The sequence below is a fragment of the Phytophthora infestans genome, genomic scaffold (genome assembly GCF_000142945.1).
Source record: "Phytophthora infestans T30-4 supercont1.1 genomic scaffold, whole genome shotgun sequence".
Classification (NCBI taxonomy): domain Eukaryota; phylum Oomycota; class Peronosporomycetes; order Peronosporales; family Peronosporaceae; genus Phytophthora; species Phytophthora infestans.
The window spans coordinates 1,948,016-1,966,527 of NW_003303758.1; the positions used below are offsets into that span (position 1 = coordinate 1,948,016).

Sequence of the window (18,512 nt, forward strand, 5' to 3'; positions counted from 1 at the left end):
TACTTGAGTCCTTCTTCGCAGTTCACTGGGTAAAACCGGGCAGGAAAGCGCTTGCAGCAGCGAGATTTCTGGCACAGCAGCATGCCACAAAGATATACTTATTCCAAGACAACAAGGATCTAGATCCAATGCAGAGTTACTTACAGAGAGTGGTTGGGAGAATTGAAAGAGAGGCAACCACAGCAACAATCCGAAAGACGACTATTAATAGTTTGCTTGATCGTCTACTTGCACATCAGGCTTCTATAGAAAAAATAAAACCAAATAAAAGGCCATATTAACCACCACATTCTTATAAATAGTAGAACTCTTTTTGCGTTTTTCTAAATTCACACTGAGTTTTACAATTTCCTTTTTTTCTTACCAATTCCGGTAAGAACTTTAAAATAAATGCCTTGATTAACGTTTTGTCAGACAACAACGCGAGCGTGCAAACACAATTTTCTCGATCGTGGCGCGAGACTGGCATCGAGCCGGTGGCCAATTCACATGTGTTATGCACTTGGCACGAGTTTCAACACGATCCCATCCTGATCCAGAGAATGGATGCAACGCCGGTGCTATCTGTGATAGCACCGGTAGCCTATCACCCGCCATCACTGATGCTATCAGTGTTACTAGTATTTTTTTGGCGTCGAGTTTAAACCTTGATAATCCGCAGCGATGCCGCGCCGGACGGTGCTCCAGGTCGTGGCGCTCCTGGTTGCTTTCGCCTCTTACGTGACGAGCACTGTAGACGCAGCCGCCACACACACCGCGTTGGACGAAGACATCAAGCTCAGCGATGTTTACGGCGGGCCAAATGGTGACGCTTTCTCCGACATGTCGGCAATCAAATTAGGACAAACACTCAGCTCCATTACACTCCGAGGTGCTGCACGAGTCGACGCCGTCTCGACACACGTGGCAACGCCGGTCGAAGCGACCTGGGACCATGGCGGCAGTGGCGGGACGGCAGCAACGTTAGTGCTCGATACCGACGAGTACATCGACTCGATGGAGATTCATTGGGGCAAGAAAGGACGTAAAATACGCGTATTTTATCTCAAGCTCACCTCGAGTGAAGGCAACTTCATTTCTACCGGGATAAAGACTGCAAACAGCGCTAAAGTGAAAGCCCCCGCAGGTTTCCAACTCAGCGGCTTCTTCGGTCGCGCAGCAGCAGAAGTGGATCAACTTGGTGTCATCTGGACACGAAGGTCGGCAAAGGCAACAAACCTCACTGACCAAATGGGAACCGACTGGTTCGGCAAGAGGATTCGCAACTGGGTGGGGCCGACTATTGGCAATGCCAAAGATACGGCGTGCTACCGGCAAATGACGCCGTATAATAGCAGTAAAGTGTGTCCTGCAGGCTACACCATGTACGACCAGGTCGAAGCCAACTGCATCGCCGAATGTCCGCTAGCGTACCCGGTGAACTGCTTCCTGGAGTGTATCCCTCAAAATGACGACTGTGCATTGGAGATAGCGCAGAAGGCGGTGGCAGTGCTGGCTTCAGTGGTTAATGTGGCAACTGCCGGTATCCTGGGCACAGTCATTTCGGTGTATCGCAATGTACGACGAAATTTCTTCTGCGCCGCGAACATCGTCGGCGTGCTCCGATCTCTCGTCTACTACGTCAGATTCAAGCAAACCACCGCGCCACAAGGAGCAGTGGAAGATATTCTCGCAGTGGCGTATCAATCCGATGTCGTCCTGGTGGACTTGCCAGTGGCCATCTGCCATTGTCTAGGACTTCACGTGCCGCCAACGTTGGTGTTCACTGGTGTTGTGATGATGATTGTGGAGGCCATTGTCAAGCAGGCAATCGTCAATGGCGACGAGATTCTCTCGTCTGCGAGCAATGTGTACAATCTACTGTACAACGTCAGTGCTCTCAATTCGTCCCATTCCAGTGTGGGCGAGCTACAAGAGCTCATGGATACAAACTCGACGTGCGGATATCAACTCAAACGACTGACCGACCACGTTATCCTGTCGGTTAATAACGCTCGCAAGAAAGACCCCGGCGCCACAATTAACGATATCCGAGTGAAGATCAGCAAGTCGTCGCTTGTCCTGAAGGAAATTCCAGCGGCAACTAATAATTGTATGGAGGAATTATTGTCCTACAAGACCAGGCAAGCGGCGTTTGAAACGCGAGATCTACTGAGGAAAACTTTCGGCGTGATCGTGGACCAGCTGGTCAATACAGCGACGACAAATAAAGGGGTATTTGTGGCACAGCAACAGTATATGCTGGAGGTGACAAACTATGGGTTGGTGATGTTTTCGGGGCTTGACCCGACACGAATCGTCTGGTTGGCGTCTCAGTTCGTCCAGCCGACGTGTGGACCCACTGCGTTTATCGGTGAGATCGACGACGGCTCATTATATGACGCATTGGGTCTTCAGACCATAGACGAAGCGTTTGTCGGGAGCTATGGCTCGTGGAAGAAGAAAGGGGATGGCGTTGTGAACCTCGTTTTCACGAGTATTGACACAAAAGATGTCAAAGTTGTGATTCACTCGGGTGGCAACAAAATTGCCAAGGTGCCAGTGGCTGCAGGTGGGAGGGCGACATGGAACTCGACGGTTGAGGAACTGGAAGACAAGACGTTGTATCTGGATCGCTGGCGACCGAATTTTATCGGCATACCAGGATCGGGCGGTGGGTCGCTCTTGCTGTGGGTCCCGAGGGCCACGCATGGCGGCCATTTGACTTTGCATGTGCGAATTAATGTCAGCTAGTTGTCAGGCGTGAAGTTTTAGTTGTGGCTTGATGTTGTAACAATGAAATAGACTCAGAATACAGAAGTGTGATCAATTTACATGACTTTCTATCCTGATTCTGCGAAACGTTAGCATCATTTTTCCCAAAGATCGTTGATGAAGTCAACGATCTTTTTTGTCGCAGGAATGACATCGAGAACTCAGCGAGATGCCACGATCGTGGCACGAACGCCAGAGCATTTGCCATACCACTTTTGCAAGCCACCGAAACAGAAATCGACGACGCAGTGCTGAATTTCAGCTCAGTGGTGTCAGCCTTTGGTCTCACATGGCACACGTGGTGCTCGCAACGCGACGTTCAGTGCCACGCCGGCCTCTTCCGATGCTACGGCTGCTTTTCCTGTGTTCATGAATGAACTCCATCCAGCAGGGCTGCACTTGGCTCAAGTGCCTTGCTGGCCGTGTGTCACACCGACAACGAGCTGCCTTTTGGCGGCGACTTTGACGGTCCCTTCCAAACAATTCAGCCTCGTAACCGTCGGCGGATAAATGTTGGCACGACAGTGCAGCGTGACGGAGGATGCGAATGATCGCCACCGTATCAAAGGCGACAGGCGGCCAGTTTGCTTGACAAGCCTGACATCTCGCTGGCAAGGATTTAGTGGCGACTTCAACTTGAGAGTATCCGGATGAGAGTCAGCGCGAATTCCGGATGATTTGCCTCCCCCAGCGTTGAAGCTGAAAAAGCGCTTCGCTTTTGCCGAGCAGGTAATGCAGCGGCTTGGACGGCCGCACACACCTTGGGTTTGCGTTTTGAAGCCCGCACGAGTCAGTGCTTGCAGCAGGCGTAAACGCCACTCGAGGTGTGCGAATTGGTGCACTGCTTTGCTGCGGAATGCATGCTTCATTTGGCAAAAAAATATCCTGATGACGGGGATAAAAATCCTGATACATGTACGTGATGTAGATATCTATAGGAGTCAGTTTGCAACGGCCACTGTGGTCCCCCCTTCAACGCCTTCGCATTTTGTTTCTTTGAGGAGCAGGTGCTGAAGGCTCGAAAAAACAGCTGGATAGTAGCCAATCAGAGCAGTTTTCCTCCTGCATACTGAACGCAAGTTACTTCATCCTCGGTGACAACCAGCGTCTAGCCACAACACGACACCTCTGTGGCTATCACTTCGCGTTCCGCGCAAGAGGCAACAAGCAAACGAGTGAAGTTTTGCTATTGATAATTATCGGTGGCATTCTATTTCGCCTCTGCTAAGTTGCCACATACCCTGTCAAGAGCCATGACGTTTTCCGGTGGCGGTGCTGCGGCCACCCATGTGGCCGGCACGCGGCAGCCCAAGGCGATGTCGTCGGGCACTGTTGGCAGCTCCGAGATCAAGGCCGAGGCCGTATCGGCCGTGCAGCTCCGTGTTGGAGATCTTTATTGGAAGCAAGATGGCCCGTACGGCTGGACACTAGGCCAAGTCACAGCCTTCGATCACAATCAGCAAGAGGCGACGTTCGTACTCATCGACGAAGCCACAGGCGAGCACTTACGCCGCAATGATGACGACGAGTTGCCGGCCGACGTACCACTCGAGCAACAAGTTAATCTGCGACAAACGCCACTTTTTGCCGCCAATCCATTGTTCAGGTATGCCACATTTCATTTTTTGCAGTGCCACATTTCATATGGCAACTCACCTCGTGGCTTGATAAAATATGACAGCACGGCTGCTGACATGACGTCACTTCGACACTTACACGAAGCTGCCCTGGCCAAGAACCTGGAAGACCGCGCAGCTCTAGAAAACCAACGTCCATACACATTCATGGCCAACGTGTTGATCGCTGTGAACCCTTTACGGCAGTTGCCAGACCCTGACAAGATGCTGTTCGTGGGTCAACCTCTGGACCGCTGTCCGCCTCACCCATACAACGTAGCAGAGAACGCCTATCGGCAACTATGTGCCGTGCGAGCTGTGATGCAAAACCAGAGCATCATTATCAGCGGAGAAAGTGGCTCTGGCAAAACCGAGACGTCCAAGATCATCCTGGACTTCCTCACCATGCGTGCGGTGCACAACCCCGCTCTTTCCACTGCGTCATGTACTTCAGCTTCGGACGACGAGCTGGAGCCTGAATTCACAGCCCACAACCGACCCGTTCTGGGTTGCATGGGTCCCCCCGGCTCTTCCACATTGGCCATGTCGTATCCACAGTCCAGTGGCAAGAGCAAATTGTCTCCTGTTGCAGTGGGGGAACGTCTGATGGAAACAATTCCAATCCTCGAGTCGTTTGGCAATGCCAAAACCCATCGCAACCACAATTCCAGTCGATTCGGCAAGTATATGCGCCTACAATTTGCTAACGAGACGCACGAACTTACCGGTGCCAGTATTGACACGTATCTCCTGGAAAAGAGTCGATTGGTGTTCCAGCCACAAGGTGAACGCAATTTCCACGTCTTTTACGAGCTGTTGCACTCGGACGACACCGAATATCTCGAGAAAAGTTTCCACCTCAAGCCCAAAACCCCGGAAGCTTACTCGTATTTAAACCAATCCGGCTGTATGCGCTCGGATCTCATCGACGACGCCGAGAACTTCCGCAACTTGAAGAGCGCGTTGCAATTTATTGGCATTCGTGACAGCGCGCAACATGAAATTTTCCGTCTAGTGGCGGGGCTGTTGCATATGGGCAATATTCGCATCAGCCAGGAGGATACAGAGGAAGGCGAGACAGCCTGTATCCGTCAAGACGACGTGGCGTCGCAAGAGGCTGTGCGTCACGCCTCCGAGCTGCTTGGCGTCTCGGTCGAACAGCTTACAGAGAGCATTTTACTCAAGCGCATCATGACCCGAGGCTCGCGACGCAACTCGATCTACTTTATCAAACGAGACGTGCGCAACGCCGTGTACTCCCGCGACACGATTGCCAAAACCATCTACGAAAACACCTTCACGTGGCTCATGTGGGAGTGCGCTGCTGCGTTGGACTACGACTCGTTCCGCAGCGACGTGGTGCCGTACATTGGCGTGCTGGATATCTTTGGCTTTGAAGACTTTGAGCCGAAAAACCGCAACTCGTTCGAGCAGCTGCTGATCAATTACGCCAACGAGACTCTGCAGAGTCTGTTCAACTCGTGCATCTTTGAGGCGGAACAGGAACTGTACAAGAGCGAGCACATCTACCACCCGACGAACCACTCGCTGTCGTTCCCGTTCCCTCTTCCTGGCCAGGGAGTTCAGGTGCAGGATCCGGACAATGAAATCGACTTTTTAGCTGAACAAGTGGCCCCCAGTGGAGACCTCGTGGCCTATTCGGACAACCGAGAGTGCCTGAACTTGATCGCCAGTCGGCATGGCGGTCTCTTTGCTACTATTGACAACGTGTCGCGCTTGCCGATGCCCTCGGACAGGAAGCTGAACGAGCGTCTGCATACGTTATTCAAGCGTCATCCGTGCTTCCCGACGCCTCATCCCAAGGATATCCGGGACACGTTCCTGATCCGCCACTACGCCGGCACGGTCTCGTACACCATCAACTCGTTCGTGGACAAGAACAACAATATCATCTCGGATCAGTTCGAGGAGCTGCTCAAGAACTCGTCGTCACGTGTGCTGCAAGACCTGACTGGCAATACTCGCCATGGCAACCGTGCGCGCTCGGCGTCTACAGTGTCGTTGAAATCCGCCGGCCTGTCGCCTCTGGGTGGCGGCTCGGCGTCCTCGAAGCGTCTCAAAGGAGGCAGTACGTCCAACTTGTTCTCCACGCAGATGAAGGGACTGACCACGGAACTGGAAGGCACCAGCTGCAACTTTGTGCGTTGTATCAAGCCGAATACGCAGATGAAGGTGGGGCATTTCGACCGTCCGTTCGTCGTGGAGCAGCTGCGATGCTCCGGAACAGTACAAGCCTGTGAAGTGCTGCGTGTCGGTCTGCCTACGCGTATTCTGTACGCTGAGGTGGTGGACGTGTACCGCAACTTGTTGCCGCTTAAAGTTTTCTGTCGCTTCGAGTCGAACGACAAGCTCTTCACACAGGCGATTCTATGGGCCTACGACTTTCCTACCAACGCGTACCGGTTAGGAGACACGCGCTTGTTCTTCCGAACGGGCAAGATCGATCTGCTGGACAAACTGCTGACTCCAGCAGCGTCCACGACGGAGAATCTGGGCAGACAACTGCTGCTCTATCTGCGCAAGAAACACTGGATCAGTGTAGCCACTGCGATCATCACGTTCAACGCGTTCAAGCGTATTTTCCAGGAGGTTCGGTACCGACGTCGCGCCACGGTGATCCAGTGTATGGTACGTCAGCATTTGGCTCGGAAACGTGTGCGCAAGATCCGTGTGCAGCTTTGGATGCACAAGCTCTGGACGCGGATGGCTCACCAGGCGCAGACTATGCACGCGTACCAGGACCGTCCGGAAGATAAGATGGTGTTACTGGACAAGCTCCTTGCCAAGAAGTATCTACCTGTTCAACAACGTTGGCTGCTCAAGTGGCTGGGACCTCTGCAACGTGTTATTTACTTGCAGAGGCGCTGGAAGAAGATCACCGCGCAATATATGGCCAAGCGTGGCTTCTTGTGGCTGTTCGAGACGGTGCGTCGCAAGCGGAGTGCTCTACGCGTGCAGTCGCATGTCCGTGCGATGATCGCGAGGATGCGCTTCCTGAAGCTCAAGAAGAAGGTGCTGGCGCGTCATCGCTGGCGTGCGGCGTATCTAAAAGTCAAGGTCTTTGGCCTCTTTAGTCGACAGCTACGTCTCATCCATGTGGGTCGTCTAGAGAAGGACAACACGACGTTGATGAACAGCATGGCGGCGGTGACGGAAAAGCTGGGGGAGGCTCAAGAAGAGGCCAAGACGGCCAAGCTGCAACTGAAACAGCTGCAAGTATCGCTCGATGAAGTCAAGTGTGAATCCAAGCAACAACAACAACGCGTGGAGGAGCTGGAGCTGGCGCTTCAAGCCAGAAGATTCGAGGTCGCAGAGCTGCGACGACAGACGCAAGGAGCAAGTCTCGTGGAGCGCATCATCCGCTTCTTCACGTGCAGTGCTGCGATCTCGCCGCCGTCTTCGCCTCGTGGCATGGTTACACCGTCTCGTTTGCCCTCGTTGAGACGACAGACACAGTCGGCCGCCGAGGACACGTCGGACAAAGGCGAACGGGTCGTGTGGGCCACGCCGTTGAGTGAAGCGGTCATGATCTTGCAGGATGAAGACGCCAAGCGACGTATCAGCGTCACTGCCGCGAGTGACGAGCCTGCGTTCGACGCGGAAGAAGAAGAATTCCGCTCCAAGGACGCAGATATGCTGTGGTCTGTGTCGCGGTATATGTTCTAAGAGTGTTGATCGACTTTGAGAGTTCACCGGCGCCACTTCAAGAGCGCGTCGACTTATATTATTCGCGTAGCGCACGCGCAAGTCGCTGTATTGAGCAGCAAGGACTTATGTAAACTAAGGTCTGTGTTTTGCCAGCTTGATCGAGGTAGTTTTCTGTCTTGGAGAGTCTAGCGTACATTTTTGCAGTAGGAGTCATTGGAAGCGCCTGTGCAACTAAAAACAAATGATGCATTTTTGTGGCATTAAAGGTTTAAAGTCAGCTTGTTGCCTACAAGGTGGCGTATACGGCTTGTTCGATCAGCATCCGCGCAGTGTCGTTGCGTGGTTGCACTTCTAGCAACTGGACAGCAGCGCGGTGCACTAAACTCCAACGCTGGAGTCTTGTGGCGCATGTTCCAAGACCAACAAGTGCCTCGATCAGTTGTGGCTTCAACTTGATTGCAGTCTCGTAGTGGCCGAGTGCTTTGCCAAAGTTGCCTGCAAAAGTGGCAACATCCATGTGACAATTTCAGGATGCAACTTCCCCCCGAAATATTAATTTAAACGTACCATTCTGATACTCCACCATGGCAAGTTTGTTCCAAGCGTATGCAAATGCTGAAGACTCTTGCACGACTTGTTCGAGCATTTCGCGAGCTTCATCCCATTTCTCACCGCCTGCAAGCTCCACTGCACGCTGCACTTGGTTTTGCGCACTGTATCCACATTCTCCGAGCCACATTCCCTCCAGACTGGCCATGGCAAACTGGACAATGGTGCTATCATCGCACCGCAAGTACATCAGCAAATTTTCTTCGTCGGCGGATTGGAGCTGGATGATCGACGGGGTAGCGACAACGGTATCGGCATCTTTAGGTTTTGTAGTGACGTCAGTTGGGTATCGAGCTGCCAAAGCGTCGGATGGGATGTGGTTGGTACCATCGAAGCCGTCGAAATACAGCAAGAGCGCCGGGTGCACCACAGGCTGGAGGAGCAAAGTTGGTTAATTACCCCTTCCCGTTCACTTTACGAAATTTGACTTCTGGGTAGACATATCACCTTTGGTGCCTCGTCAAGCCGGATTTCATCTTGTGGCACATTGTAAAGCTTGCTGGCAAAACTTTTCATGGCAAATGTTAACCAGCCTTTTGCGCCCATTCTCAAATATCAAGCAAAATCTCACCTGAAGCCAGGACTGTGAGGTAAAATGTCGTATACCACCCGAGACCCCGCAGATGCTTCTGCTGCATCTGTGGTCACGTGCCAGGCGAAAACCACTCCTCGCTTTTCACCTTTCACTTCAACCACGTCTCCAACTAGAAACTCAATCGCATTCGTGCGTTCCTTACAATTCCAGCACCACATTAGCATTGTTGCCAACAAATTTCGCAAAAAATATGGCAAGTTTTCCACCTTGGGTCCAAAAATGCTTTGGTCTTTGAACTCCTGGATAAGCGCGTTGTGGTCGTCTACACGCTTCAGCGCGTCGAAAGCGGCATCGATCCGAGCGTCCACCGCAGCTTTGCCCTCTACCGGTGGTGCGAATCCTGCGCGCACAATTGCTGCAAAAGCCCTGTCGCCTCTACCTCGTCGCGTCAGCACCTCCATGTCCTCCAAACGCCGCACGAACGCACGCTCGCGTTGCCAATCGGTCTTGACGCCGGCGTACGAGGCAACTGCACCCGAACGGACAGCGTCATACAGCGTTTTGCCAGCCTCCACGTCGCGTTGCAGCGTCTGCGTGGAGCGCAGTAACGCCCTTCAGTCATCTCGTTAGAGTGTTAATTTTGACAGCTCCTCAGAGATATTGGAAACATTGCCAAACCGATAAAGCGCGATCACCACAGGAGACGCCATTTTCGCACCGCGCAAGTTGTGCTGCAACAATGCAAAAAGCTCACTTGATAAAAATCAGCCAATTAAAGCACGTCAATTTATTTATTTTACAATAATAAATAAAACCCGATTAAATAAAAAGATACATCAAAGGTCAATTCCTCGACCATGGCAGCGCTTGACGGCTTCGACGTGGAGGCGTACGCCGCCAAATACAGCGGCCGCAACCGCACCGAGCGATTGCTTTTCCTTACTCAGACATGCCCTGCGCTGGAGTCTGAGGCCAAACGCGCGCTACTCCGTGAGCTCAAGGGGAGCTTGAATATGGGTCTTTACGCCGAGATGCTTGCCGACAAGGCAAAAGACGAGGCTAGTTTCATTGACAACGTGAAACACAACGCGGCACAACAGCATGAGCGCTTGGAGCAGGAGCTAAACTCGTACAAGTCCACGATGATCAAGGAAAGCATCCGGGTACGACTATTTTTATTAAATATGAAAGTCTACAAGTGTGTTTAATGTATTAATGGATTTTTCAGATGGGCCACAACGACTTGGGAGATTTCTACTACAATTTAGGAGATCTGGCCTCTGCGCTGAAAAGTTTCGCCCAGGCGCGGGATTATTGCACCACGGATAAACACATTATTGAAATGTGTCTAAACGTGAGCAAAGTGGCACTGCACATGCGCAACTTCGGTCATGTCACCAACTATTTGACAAAATTGGAACAAGTCAGCAGCTCCCAGAGTGACCCCATGTGAGTAAAGAATGATGGTCTTTATGTATAAAATTGCAACTAATTTGCTACGTTTTTTTCAGTCTCAAGTCGAAAATCTCGTCGGCTTCTGGTCTTGTGGCCTTGCACGACAAAAACTACCACGCAGCTGCCTCCAAGTTTATCGAGTGCAGCGCGGAGATTGGTGCAAGCTACAACGAGGTGCTACATGCCGAGGATATCGCGCTCTACGGCGGGATTTGCGCTCTGGCGTCTTTCAAACGTGAAGAATTGAAGGAAAAAGTGATCAACAACTCGTCATTCAAGGCATTTCTGGAGCTGTTGCCATGGCTACGTGAGCTCATCACGGACTTTTACTCGAGCAACTACGCCTCATGTCTGCAGACACTGGAGCAAATGAAGGTAAGCCTAATTATTATTATTATTTTTAGTAATATTGCTATTGTGCTAATGCGTTTTCATATTGCTGATAGCCCGAGCTCAAGCTGGACTTGTATCTGTGTGAGCATGTGGAAAACCTGTGCAAAGAGATTCGCAGTCGCGGGATCATCCAGTACTTCTACCCGTATCTTTCAGTGGACTTGCACCAGATGGCTCGTACTTTCAACACACCGATAGCGGATCTTGAGAAGGAGATCTGCGATCTCATTGCAGCAGAGCGTCTGCACGCTCGGATGGATTCGTACCAAAAGGTGTGTGCAACTATAAAGAAGTATCTAGCGCGCAACTAATTTTTTTTTGTAAATGTGTATCTCAGGTGCTGCATGCGTACCACCCGAACCAGCGCGCTGCAACGTACGATCGCGCGTTCGAAGTGGGTCGAAAGTATGCGGCGGAGTCGCGCAATCTGCTTCTGCGTATGAGTCTGCTCAAGAACAACATCATTATCCGTGACTCGTAACAGTTTAGCTACAAAAGAGGGGACTGACAATGTGGGGTAATTTTCTAATTGTATCCGACTTTTACTATTATTTGTGGTAAAAGTCGCCTCAAAATAGCAAAATGCAGCAGAGACTTCGGTTTCCGGTTGTTAACGCATTTTTTTCTTAACGATCTTGGCAATGAGTGACACGGCGGATGATCCGATTGAAGTGCCAAGCGAGACAGCAGAGAGCTCTACAATCGGCATGTCCAGCAGCGATTCAGCTAGGACAATGACTGTGGGTGAGACGCTGGAGTTCGTGCAGCAAGGACTGGGAGTACATACAAGTGCGTCGCGTTCCATCCTCCTGCATATATGTCAGCGGCTGACCCGATTAGAGCAACATTTGAGCGAAGTGCGTGACGATGTTTATCAACTACGTCACGATTCAAACCGAGGATCAGAAACCGTGCGCGGTGAAGTGTCCGGCGTGGTCAACACCATGACATCCAAGCTGAAAGAATATGAAAATGCAATGGAAAAATTCCAGAATAATATGCGTGCTCACCAAAATCATTTAACGGTGCTCTCTACCAAAGTCAAGAAGGAGAAAGAGCATATCCAAATCGTCGACACGGTGCGTTTAAGCTTTAATAACTTACGTACACCTGTATTTCCTAACGCTTGACTTTATTAGAAAGTCGAAGATCATCGCCAAGATATGAACAATCGGTTTGTGGAACTGACCCAAAAATTCCAAGAACTCCCTTTGCAACTAGCTGCGTTGCAAGCACCCCCTCCCAGTCATATCCCCGAGAAGTTTACATTTGAGACGAATGAAGAGAAACTTTCACTACAAACACACATGCAACGACTTGATAGTACACGGAGCTCACAAGGGTATACGGATCTGCAGCCGTTTACTATCCCTGACGACATGAAAGTGAAAGTCGAGTCTCGAATTCGGCAACAAGAAGCTAGTAAACGGGAAGCAGATGCCCGAGCTGCTGCCGAACTATCGGATGCCTATAGACGACTGCAACTGGCATCAGCTAGCTGCAACAATCCGCGACTCAGTGAGCTTCACGTAACTCTGGATCTATGTCAGCAAGAAGTCAAGCGTGCGTTCCAGCTGATCCGGACGTCAAACTTGCAACTTTACTCGATCTGTGAGTCCAAAGCCGAACGAATTGACATGATTACGCTTCAGAACGAGGTCAAGCAACTTCGCAGCCGTCTTCGAGATATCGAGACTTCGCCAGCAAACCATCGACATCGATCGAAGCAGCTCCAATTGCATCTTGACAACGAAATACTGAACGATCCTTCTGATGACTTAATGGTGGGAGAGAAAAGTCCCTCATTAAGCATGAAGAAGGGAACGCAACATCTAACAAGTTCCCAGATCCCTGTACTACGAGTGTCACTACTGGAGCTTTCGAGGAATTTAAATCTTCTGAAACATCGCTGGAAGAAACAAAAACGACTGAATCCGAACAGCGGCTCAAGTGTAAACCCTGTGGCTCAGAAGCATCTTGACAAATTGGTGGCTTTGATCAATGACGCGTACTCTACGATGGCACAGGAGCCAGTGGATCTAGCTGCCGCTGAGGCTCATGTGGAAAAAGTGGGTCGTGTGCTCGGCTCGGACTTTTCCATGCAGATATTAGCGTTGTTAGGTGGGCGAAGTGACGAGTCTGAGAGCTGTCGATTCCCCGTTGTGATCACTACACGAGCTGCGGCCGGTGAAATGGCTTCAGCTCTGTGTCGATATTCGGAAGCTTTTACCGATATGTTTTTCCGCCATGAAGCCGACAACAAGGTGGCTACAGCTGCGATGAATGAGTGGGCGTCTGAAAAACGTATTCTGGGGAATGTGGGTCGTGAGGTTAGCGCACTTAGTCGTAGTCAGCATGTGCTGGAGACGTCACTTGCTAAACTCGCTGGTGAGATACAGAAGAGAGGGATAGTTGACGCTGATCATCAAGGTGAAGGTGATATGTCACGCTCGTTAGGCGATGAGTTGCAACAATTGAGGACGCAAATCGACGCTCTGAGTAAGCAATTTATCACTGAGGTTGAGCTGGTGGAAATACTGCGAGATTTCAGACGCGAGCAGCAAAGTGCTCCATTAGGAGTCAGTGGGGTTGTCGTTGGACAGCGATATCATTCTGGAGGAGCGGGAACTATGACAGTAATGCCGCATGATTCCCCTTCGTCTTCGTTGCTAAAGCGTCCGCCGAATGTGGAAAATGATTCGTCTGCGAACAAAATGCTAGCAGCTATCACGCTCGAGTCACCTGAGGATCGCCCCAGGTCGCAAACGAAGCTAGATCCGCTTCACGGTGTAAAGATACACGGCTCTACACGGCATGTAGGAAGGCCAAACTCAGGAGAAAATGGTCCTGGAACCGCCACCAGCAGAATTCACGCACGAGCGCAGATGCTACGACCGAAGAGTAGACATACTTAGGTCCCTTTGTGTCAAAACTACTACAGTGTTCAACGTCGTTGCTGCCTTCTATTGCAGCCAGCGATTCAATATTCAAAAGGTACACGTTGTTCATTCATACCCGCCAATTCTTTTATGGGAGCGGCTCAGAGACGTCACCAACACGCTTCAAGTGAAGGTACGCATCAGTGCCGTACCCTTCCATTGAGATCACTTGGAGATCTCCACCAAAGTAGCGTGCAAATAACCGACTGATCGGTAATCCGTAGCCCAGTCCAGCGAGAGGAGAGTCCCCACCGAAATCGTTGGGGGCTTCTAACCTCTCGAATGCTTCCGAATCTGCCGTCGTATAGAGATACGACCAAATGCGCGAGACTGACGAGCGAGGAATGCCTCCGCCTTCGTCCGAGATCTTGATCGACACATCTTCATTGTCTTCTCCGTCCGCAATAACGATCTTAATGGGCGGCATGTCATTGTCGACTCCGTGGAATTCTACCACCGCACGCATTGAGTTTTTAATCACCTCAAAGAGCATGTGGTGCAAGTGACTTGGCACAAAAGGCATGGAGAAGTCGGTATGCCCATGCAACTCAACCTCAGGGGCATCTCCATATTGCCTCAAGCACATGTGCCGGGCTGTATCAATAGCGGCAAGGGCGATCTCTGCGGGCGAAGTGCTCTCACAGATACACCCGACCCACCCTTCCTCTTCCTCATGGAGAGCAATATGTTGACTCATGAGCATTCGGATCCCGATTCTCGACATGTAGAATGCATCTAGAAACGAGTGCAAGTCTGACAAGTCGGCGAATTCTTGGGATCTCAAATATCTCTGGCCCAGTTCTTTCCTGGTGACCCCATGATCTTTTTCAGTAAAAGACTTGAACAGTTCCATCTTGAGCTCGTGGACGCCCTTGGCCATTGTGTATAATGTGCCACTGTGACGGCCTTTAATGCTTTCGATTAAATTTCGAAAAGCCAATTCATCTTGGTAGGTTTCCACTTTAGGGAAGCTCAGCAGCTCTTGGGCCGAGTTGACGTACCATTCACGCACCTGCTTGACCGACGGCATGTCGCTTAGGCCATGCGGCAAATTCTCCAGATTCTTGATACGATGTGCGTATCGGACGGGCATTTCTCCGTGTAAGAAGCGCGCGGATTGGATGAGTTTCTGAGGGGAAATATCCGTCCCGAACTCGAGGAGATACTGGAGCGATACGCCCGTTTGCGGCAGCTGCGCCAGCTCGTCGATCTTGGCTGTAATGTTGTCATGGAATGCGCTGCTGGCATTGAGACTTGAAGCCCCGCGGCGGATCGGAGCGCGGCCAGCGAGACGATGCATAAGTTTTCCGTTGACGATACTTTGGGGTTGGCGGCAAATATCGAAGTGACGCACTTGTCGTGCATCGACTAGAGCGATCCAATTAAGTGCGAGGAAACAAAGGCATACAAATATTAAGTCAAAGATCTGATTGTTTCGCCAAGCAGATGTTTGCGCGTTCTTGTGGTACAGAGGAAACTTCAACTCTGAAGAGCTCTGCAAAAACGCTCAGCTGTGGACTCGGCTCAAGTAAAGCACACGCAATGTGGTTTCTGCCAGGCAATTCTGTTGCTATGGCGATGATATGAACGAGTGGCCCGCCAAGCGCTTCGAGTTGGTTCGTCAACGTGAGGAGAACATCGTCTGAGGCCCGTTCCCAACCGGTGCGTCAACGTCGATTGGGTTTTCAAATTGCCGGTTAAACTCGATTCAATAGGTCAAAAATGGTCCGTGCATGGGAGCTGGTGCTGGTCACGGCTGCGGCGCTGCTGTGTCAGGCCGGCGTGTTCTACTTCCAGGCGTGGCGCTGCCAGCTGCAGCTCCCCGACACACCGGACGATACGCTTACCGTCTTGGTCGTGACAGACGTGCATTTGTTAGGCAAGCGGCGGCGTTCATTCGTCGAGAGGCTATGGGTGGATTGGCAGGTGCGTGCGGCCGCGAGGGCAGCAGTAGACGTACACAGACCCGAGGTGGCACTTGTGCTAGGCGACCAGTTCGACGAGGGCAGTCGCTGGACGCCAAACGCAGACTGGGACGAGTACGCCGACAGATTCTTCCGCGCCTTCGCGAGTCTCCTGCCTTTAAAGACACTATACCTGGTGGGCAACCACGACACATCGTTCGGTCGGGACATGAGGCTCCAAGACGTGAAGCGCTACGAGGTCACGTTCGGAGCAGCGAACCGCATAGATGAGATTGAAGGACACACCTTTGTAAGTCTCAACACGATGGCGCTGGACTCGGACGTTGCTAGTCACGACGTAGAAATAGAGGCAAGGAGCTTCCTGGAAAGCGTCAACTTTGATGACCTACGAGCACGTACGCGTGGCAGTGTCATCCTTCTCACACACCTGCCGCTTTTCCGCGTGGATGACCTCCAGTGTGGGGAAGAACGGCTGCGCGAGGCAGGCCACGTCACGTACGAGGCCCCTGGCTTCAAGTACGAGACGCACCATCATGTGCTCTCGCGTGAGCTGTCTGCGAAGCTGCTGGATAAGATACAACCCGATCTAGTGCTTTCAGGACACACCCACGCGTGGTGCGAGTACAAGCACCCCGATTCCGTAGCAACGGAATACACTGTCCCAGCGTTCTCGTGGGGACAGCGTCCCGACCCGAGCTACGCGGTGCTGGGGCTGTCGCGAGCCAACCGGCCTGAAGTGACGGCTTGTTACTTGCCGCAGGAGCCGTTCATCTTCGCCACCTACGCTGCGACTGCTAGCATCGTTGTTCTGGCTCATCTCGTAAGACTCGTGCAGAGATTGCGAAAGTTTAAGGCGGAGAAAACTAAGGACGCTTAAATAAGCAAAGTTGATTTGAGCATCTCAACCTCTTAGTTGACACGCATCGATACGAAACAACTGAAAGGAGATCAATGCTGCAATTCTTTTCTTTTAACTGCATACCGGTACACCTATAATTTAAAAAATCGAACACATGAAAACACGACGTCTATTAGAGCCTGTTCACTACGGATTTACGATCAGTTTTTTTCTTATACTTGATTGGCCGAAATTTTGAACCTACAACCACACTTTCACCCTGCGTCTGTGAGATCGAGACGGCTGGAGACGACTAAATACCGTTTTCAAACTGTTTCTGTGCAATGGATGATGAAGAAACTATTATAGTTGCTACGTGTGCTGCTGTCGCGTAGACGGCTACTTTGTTCGCCTCCACTTGTGAGAGTGCGCCACCAGGACCCAAGAAACAAATTCTCACTGTGACCGATTTGGACTTCGAGCCTATGCTTTTGTCATGGAGCTACGACAGTTGGTTTGTAACAAACCTTCGATGCTCCAAGAAAACCTTTTTACGCGTCGCCAACTTCCTACAATGTCAGGGGGGTTGATTCGCTGCGGCGAAATCGAAGGAGCACTCCCATAACAAAAAGGTCGCTGCTGCGCTTTACTTCATGGGTTCGACCGGAGGATACAGGGAGGTTGGAGGTGCAATGGGCATGTCTAGGAGCTACGTTTGAGAAATTACTGCAGAAGTTGTTCGAGCTCTAAGGGCTGCAGCTCCCCAAATTGTGGCATTTCCACGGGACCAAGGCGGTTGGGATGCAATCAAGTCAGAATTTGCGGCGCGACATGGGTATCCTGGTGTCGTAGGTGCAATTGATGGATCTCTAATTGAAGTCGAGCGTCCCTAGGAGTTTGATGGTTTTTATTGCCGCAAGTGCTACCCGGCGTTGAATGTGCAAGCGATCGTCACCAGTGATAATGTTTTCTTGAGTGCTGAAGTTCGTTCTGGCTCTTGGTCGGATCGAAAGTGCTGGCAGTATAGCAAAATTGGTCGAACGTTATACAGTACGATACCACCAGGAACTCATTTTATTGGTGACGCTGGATACGCATTACTGCCTGGACTTATAGTACCGTACAGTGATCGGGAAGAGGGTGGAGAGCTGTCACCCAGACAGAGACAATTTAACGTTTTGCACTCAAGTACTCGCATGGCTGTAGAGAGCACCTTTGGAATTTGGAAAGGTCGTTTCAGAATGTTGCAAGGCCCAATGAGTCAGGAAACACCTCATCGATCAGCAGAATTTGTCGTTGCAACCATGACTCTGCATAATTTGACGATCCACTTCCGAGACACCACTGAATTCCTTTGTTTGTCGACGACAATAACAATAGTGCTGAGGCCGACATTAATGATGGAGAACAAAGTAGAAATCAACGCCATATAGGAATTTCTAAACGTAATGCAAGTGCCAGTCAAATTTGCCGTTAACAATGAAAGTGGTAGCGATTTAGTCCGCGCAAGTCGAGCTGTTGTTGCTGGCCGCGTTTTTGGGTACGCTGGCCCTAATGAGGTCCATGAGGCTTTTAAGTGCTTGGGTCTGTGCCTGCACAGTTTCACTTAATTCTCGAATAGAGCTTAGAAGCTCACGGCTATGATTGTCACCTCCCTGCGTCCTTGACACCTTGAACGCCTCGGCAATGCTGTGGAGACCCTCGCCAATAGCTTTCATTCCTTCAGCAGTTTCGGTTTTGTCTCGTGTGCGTTTACCAGCATGCTGTCTCCACCCACCG

General features: G+C 51.1%; 8 protein-coding genes across 8 annotated transcripts; 6 read left to right on the forward strand and 2 right to left on the reverse strand.

Annotated features, from left to right (window-relative positions):
• Window positions 1-822: 822 nt before the first annotated feature.
• On the forward strand, window positions 823-2,733 carry PITG_00347 (uncharacterized protein; the record flags this gene model as incomplete). Its single annotated transcript, XM_002908911.1, has 1 exon — window positions 823-2,733. The coding sequence occupies one exon, from the start codon at window positions 823-825 to the stop codon at window positions 2,731-2,733; it is 1,911 nt and encodes a 636-aa protein (XP_002908957.1).
• Window positions 2,734-4,007: 1,274 nt separating this feature from the next.
• Window positions 4,008-8,182, forward strand: PITG_00348 (myosin-like protein; the record flags this gene model as incomplete). The annotated part of the gene is made up of 2 exons (XM_002908912.1): window positions 4,008-4,360; window positions 4,436-8,182. 2 exons carry the CDS (start codon window positions 4,008-4,010, stop codon window positions 8,055-8,057), a joined length of 3,975 nt encoding a protein of 1,324 aa, XP_002908958.1.
• Window positions 8,183-8,278: 96 nt separating this feature from the next.
• PITG_00349 (uncharacterized protein) lies at window positions 8,279-9,893 on the reverse strand (the record flags this gene model as incomplete). The annotated part of the gene is made up of 6 exons (XM_002908913.1): window positions 8,279-8,534; window positions 8,607-9,021; window positions 9,096-9,156; window positions 9,220-9,380; window positions 9,450-9,795; window positions 9,862-9,893. 6 exons carry the CDS (start codon window positions 9,891-9,893, stop codon window positions 8,326-8,328), a joined length of 1,224 nt encoding a protein of 407 aa, XP_002908959.1.
• A 147-nt stretch (window positions 9,894-10,040) lies between these two features.
• Window positions 10,041-11,512, forward strand: PITG_00350 (COP9 signalosome complex subunit 1, putative; the record flags this gene model as incomplete). The annotated part of the gene is made up of 5 exons (XM_002908914.1): window positions 10,041-10,346; window positions 10,412-10,632; window positions 10,695-11,013; window positions 11,085-11,303; window positions 11,369-11,512. The coding sequence occupies 5 exons, from the start codon at window positions 10,041-10,043 to the stop codon at window positions 11,510-11,512; spliced, it is 1,209 nt and encodes a 402-aa protein (XP_002908960.1).
• Window positions 11,513-11,765: 253 nt separating this feature from the next.
• On the forward strand, window positions 11,766-13,946 carry PITG_00351 (uncharacterized protein; the record flags this gene model as incomplete). The annotated part of the gene is made up of 4 exons (XM_002908915.1): window positions 11,766-12,110; window positions 12,171-13,442; window positions 13,497-13,619; window positions 13,707-13,946. The coding sequence occupies 4 exons, from the start codon at window positions 11,766-11,768 to the stop codon at window positions 13,944-13,946; spliced, it is 1,980 nt and encodes a 659-aa protein (XP_002908961.1).
• Window positions 13,947-14,058: 112 nt separating this feature from the next.
• PITG_00352 (pyruvate dehydrogenase kinase-like protein) lies at window positions 14,059-15,335 on the reverse strand (the record flags this gene model as incomplete). Its single annotated transcript, XM_002908916.1, has 2 exons — window positions 14,059-15,211; window positions 15,325-15,335. 2 exons carry the CDS (start codon window positions 15,333-15,335, stop codon window positions 14,059-14,061), a joined length of 1,164 nt encoding a protein of 387 aa, XP_002908962.1.
• A 357-nt stretch (window positions 15,336-15,692) lies between these two features.
• On the forward strand, window positions 15,693-16,772 carry PITG_00353 (metallophosphoesterase 1, putative; the record flags this gene model as incomplete). The annotated part of the gene is made up of 1 exon (XM_002908917.1): window positions 15,693-16,772. One exon carries the CDS (start codon window positions 15,693-15,695, stop codon window positions 16,770-16,772), a length of 1,080 nt encoding a protein of 359 aa, XP_002908963.1.
• A 446-nt stretch (window positions 16,773-17,218) lies between these two features.
• Window positions 17,219-18,081, forward strand: PITG_00354 (uncharacterized protein; the record flags this gene model as incomplete). The annotated part of the gene is made up of 5 exons (XM_002908918.1): window positions 17,219-17,290; window positions 17,345-17,420; window positions 17,469-17,578; window positions 17,654-17,976; window positions 18,072-18,081. The coding sequence occupies 5 exons, from the start codon at window positions 17,219-17,221 to the stop codon at window positions 18,079-18,081; spliced, it is 591 nt and encodes a 196-aa protein (XP_002908964.1).
• Window positions 18,082-18,512: the final 431 nt, after the last annotated feature.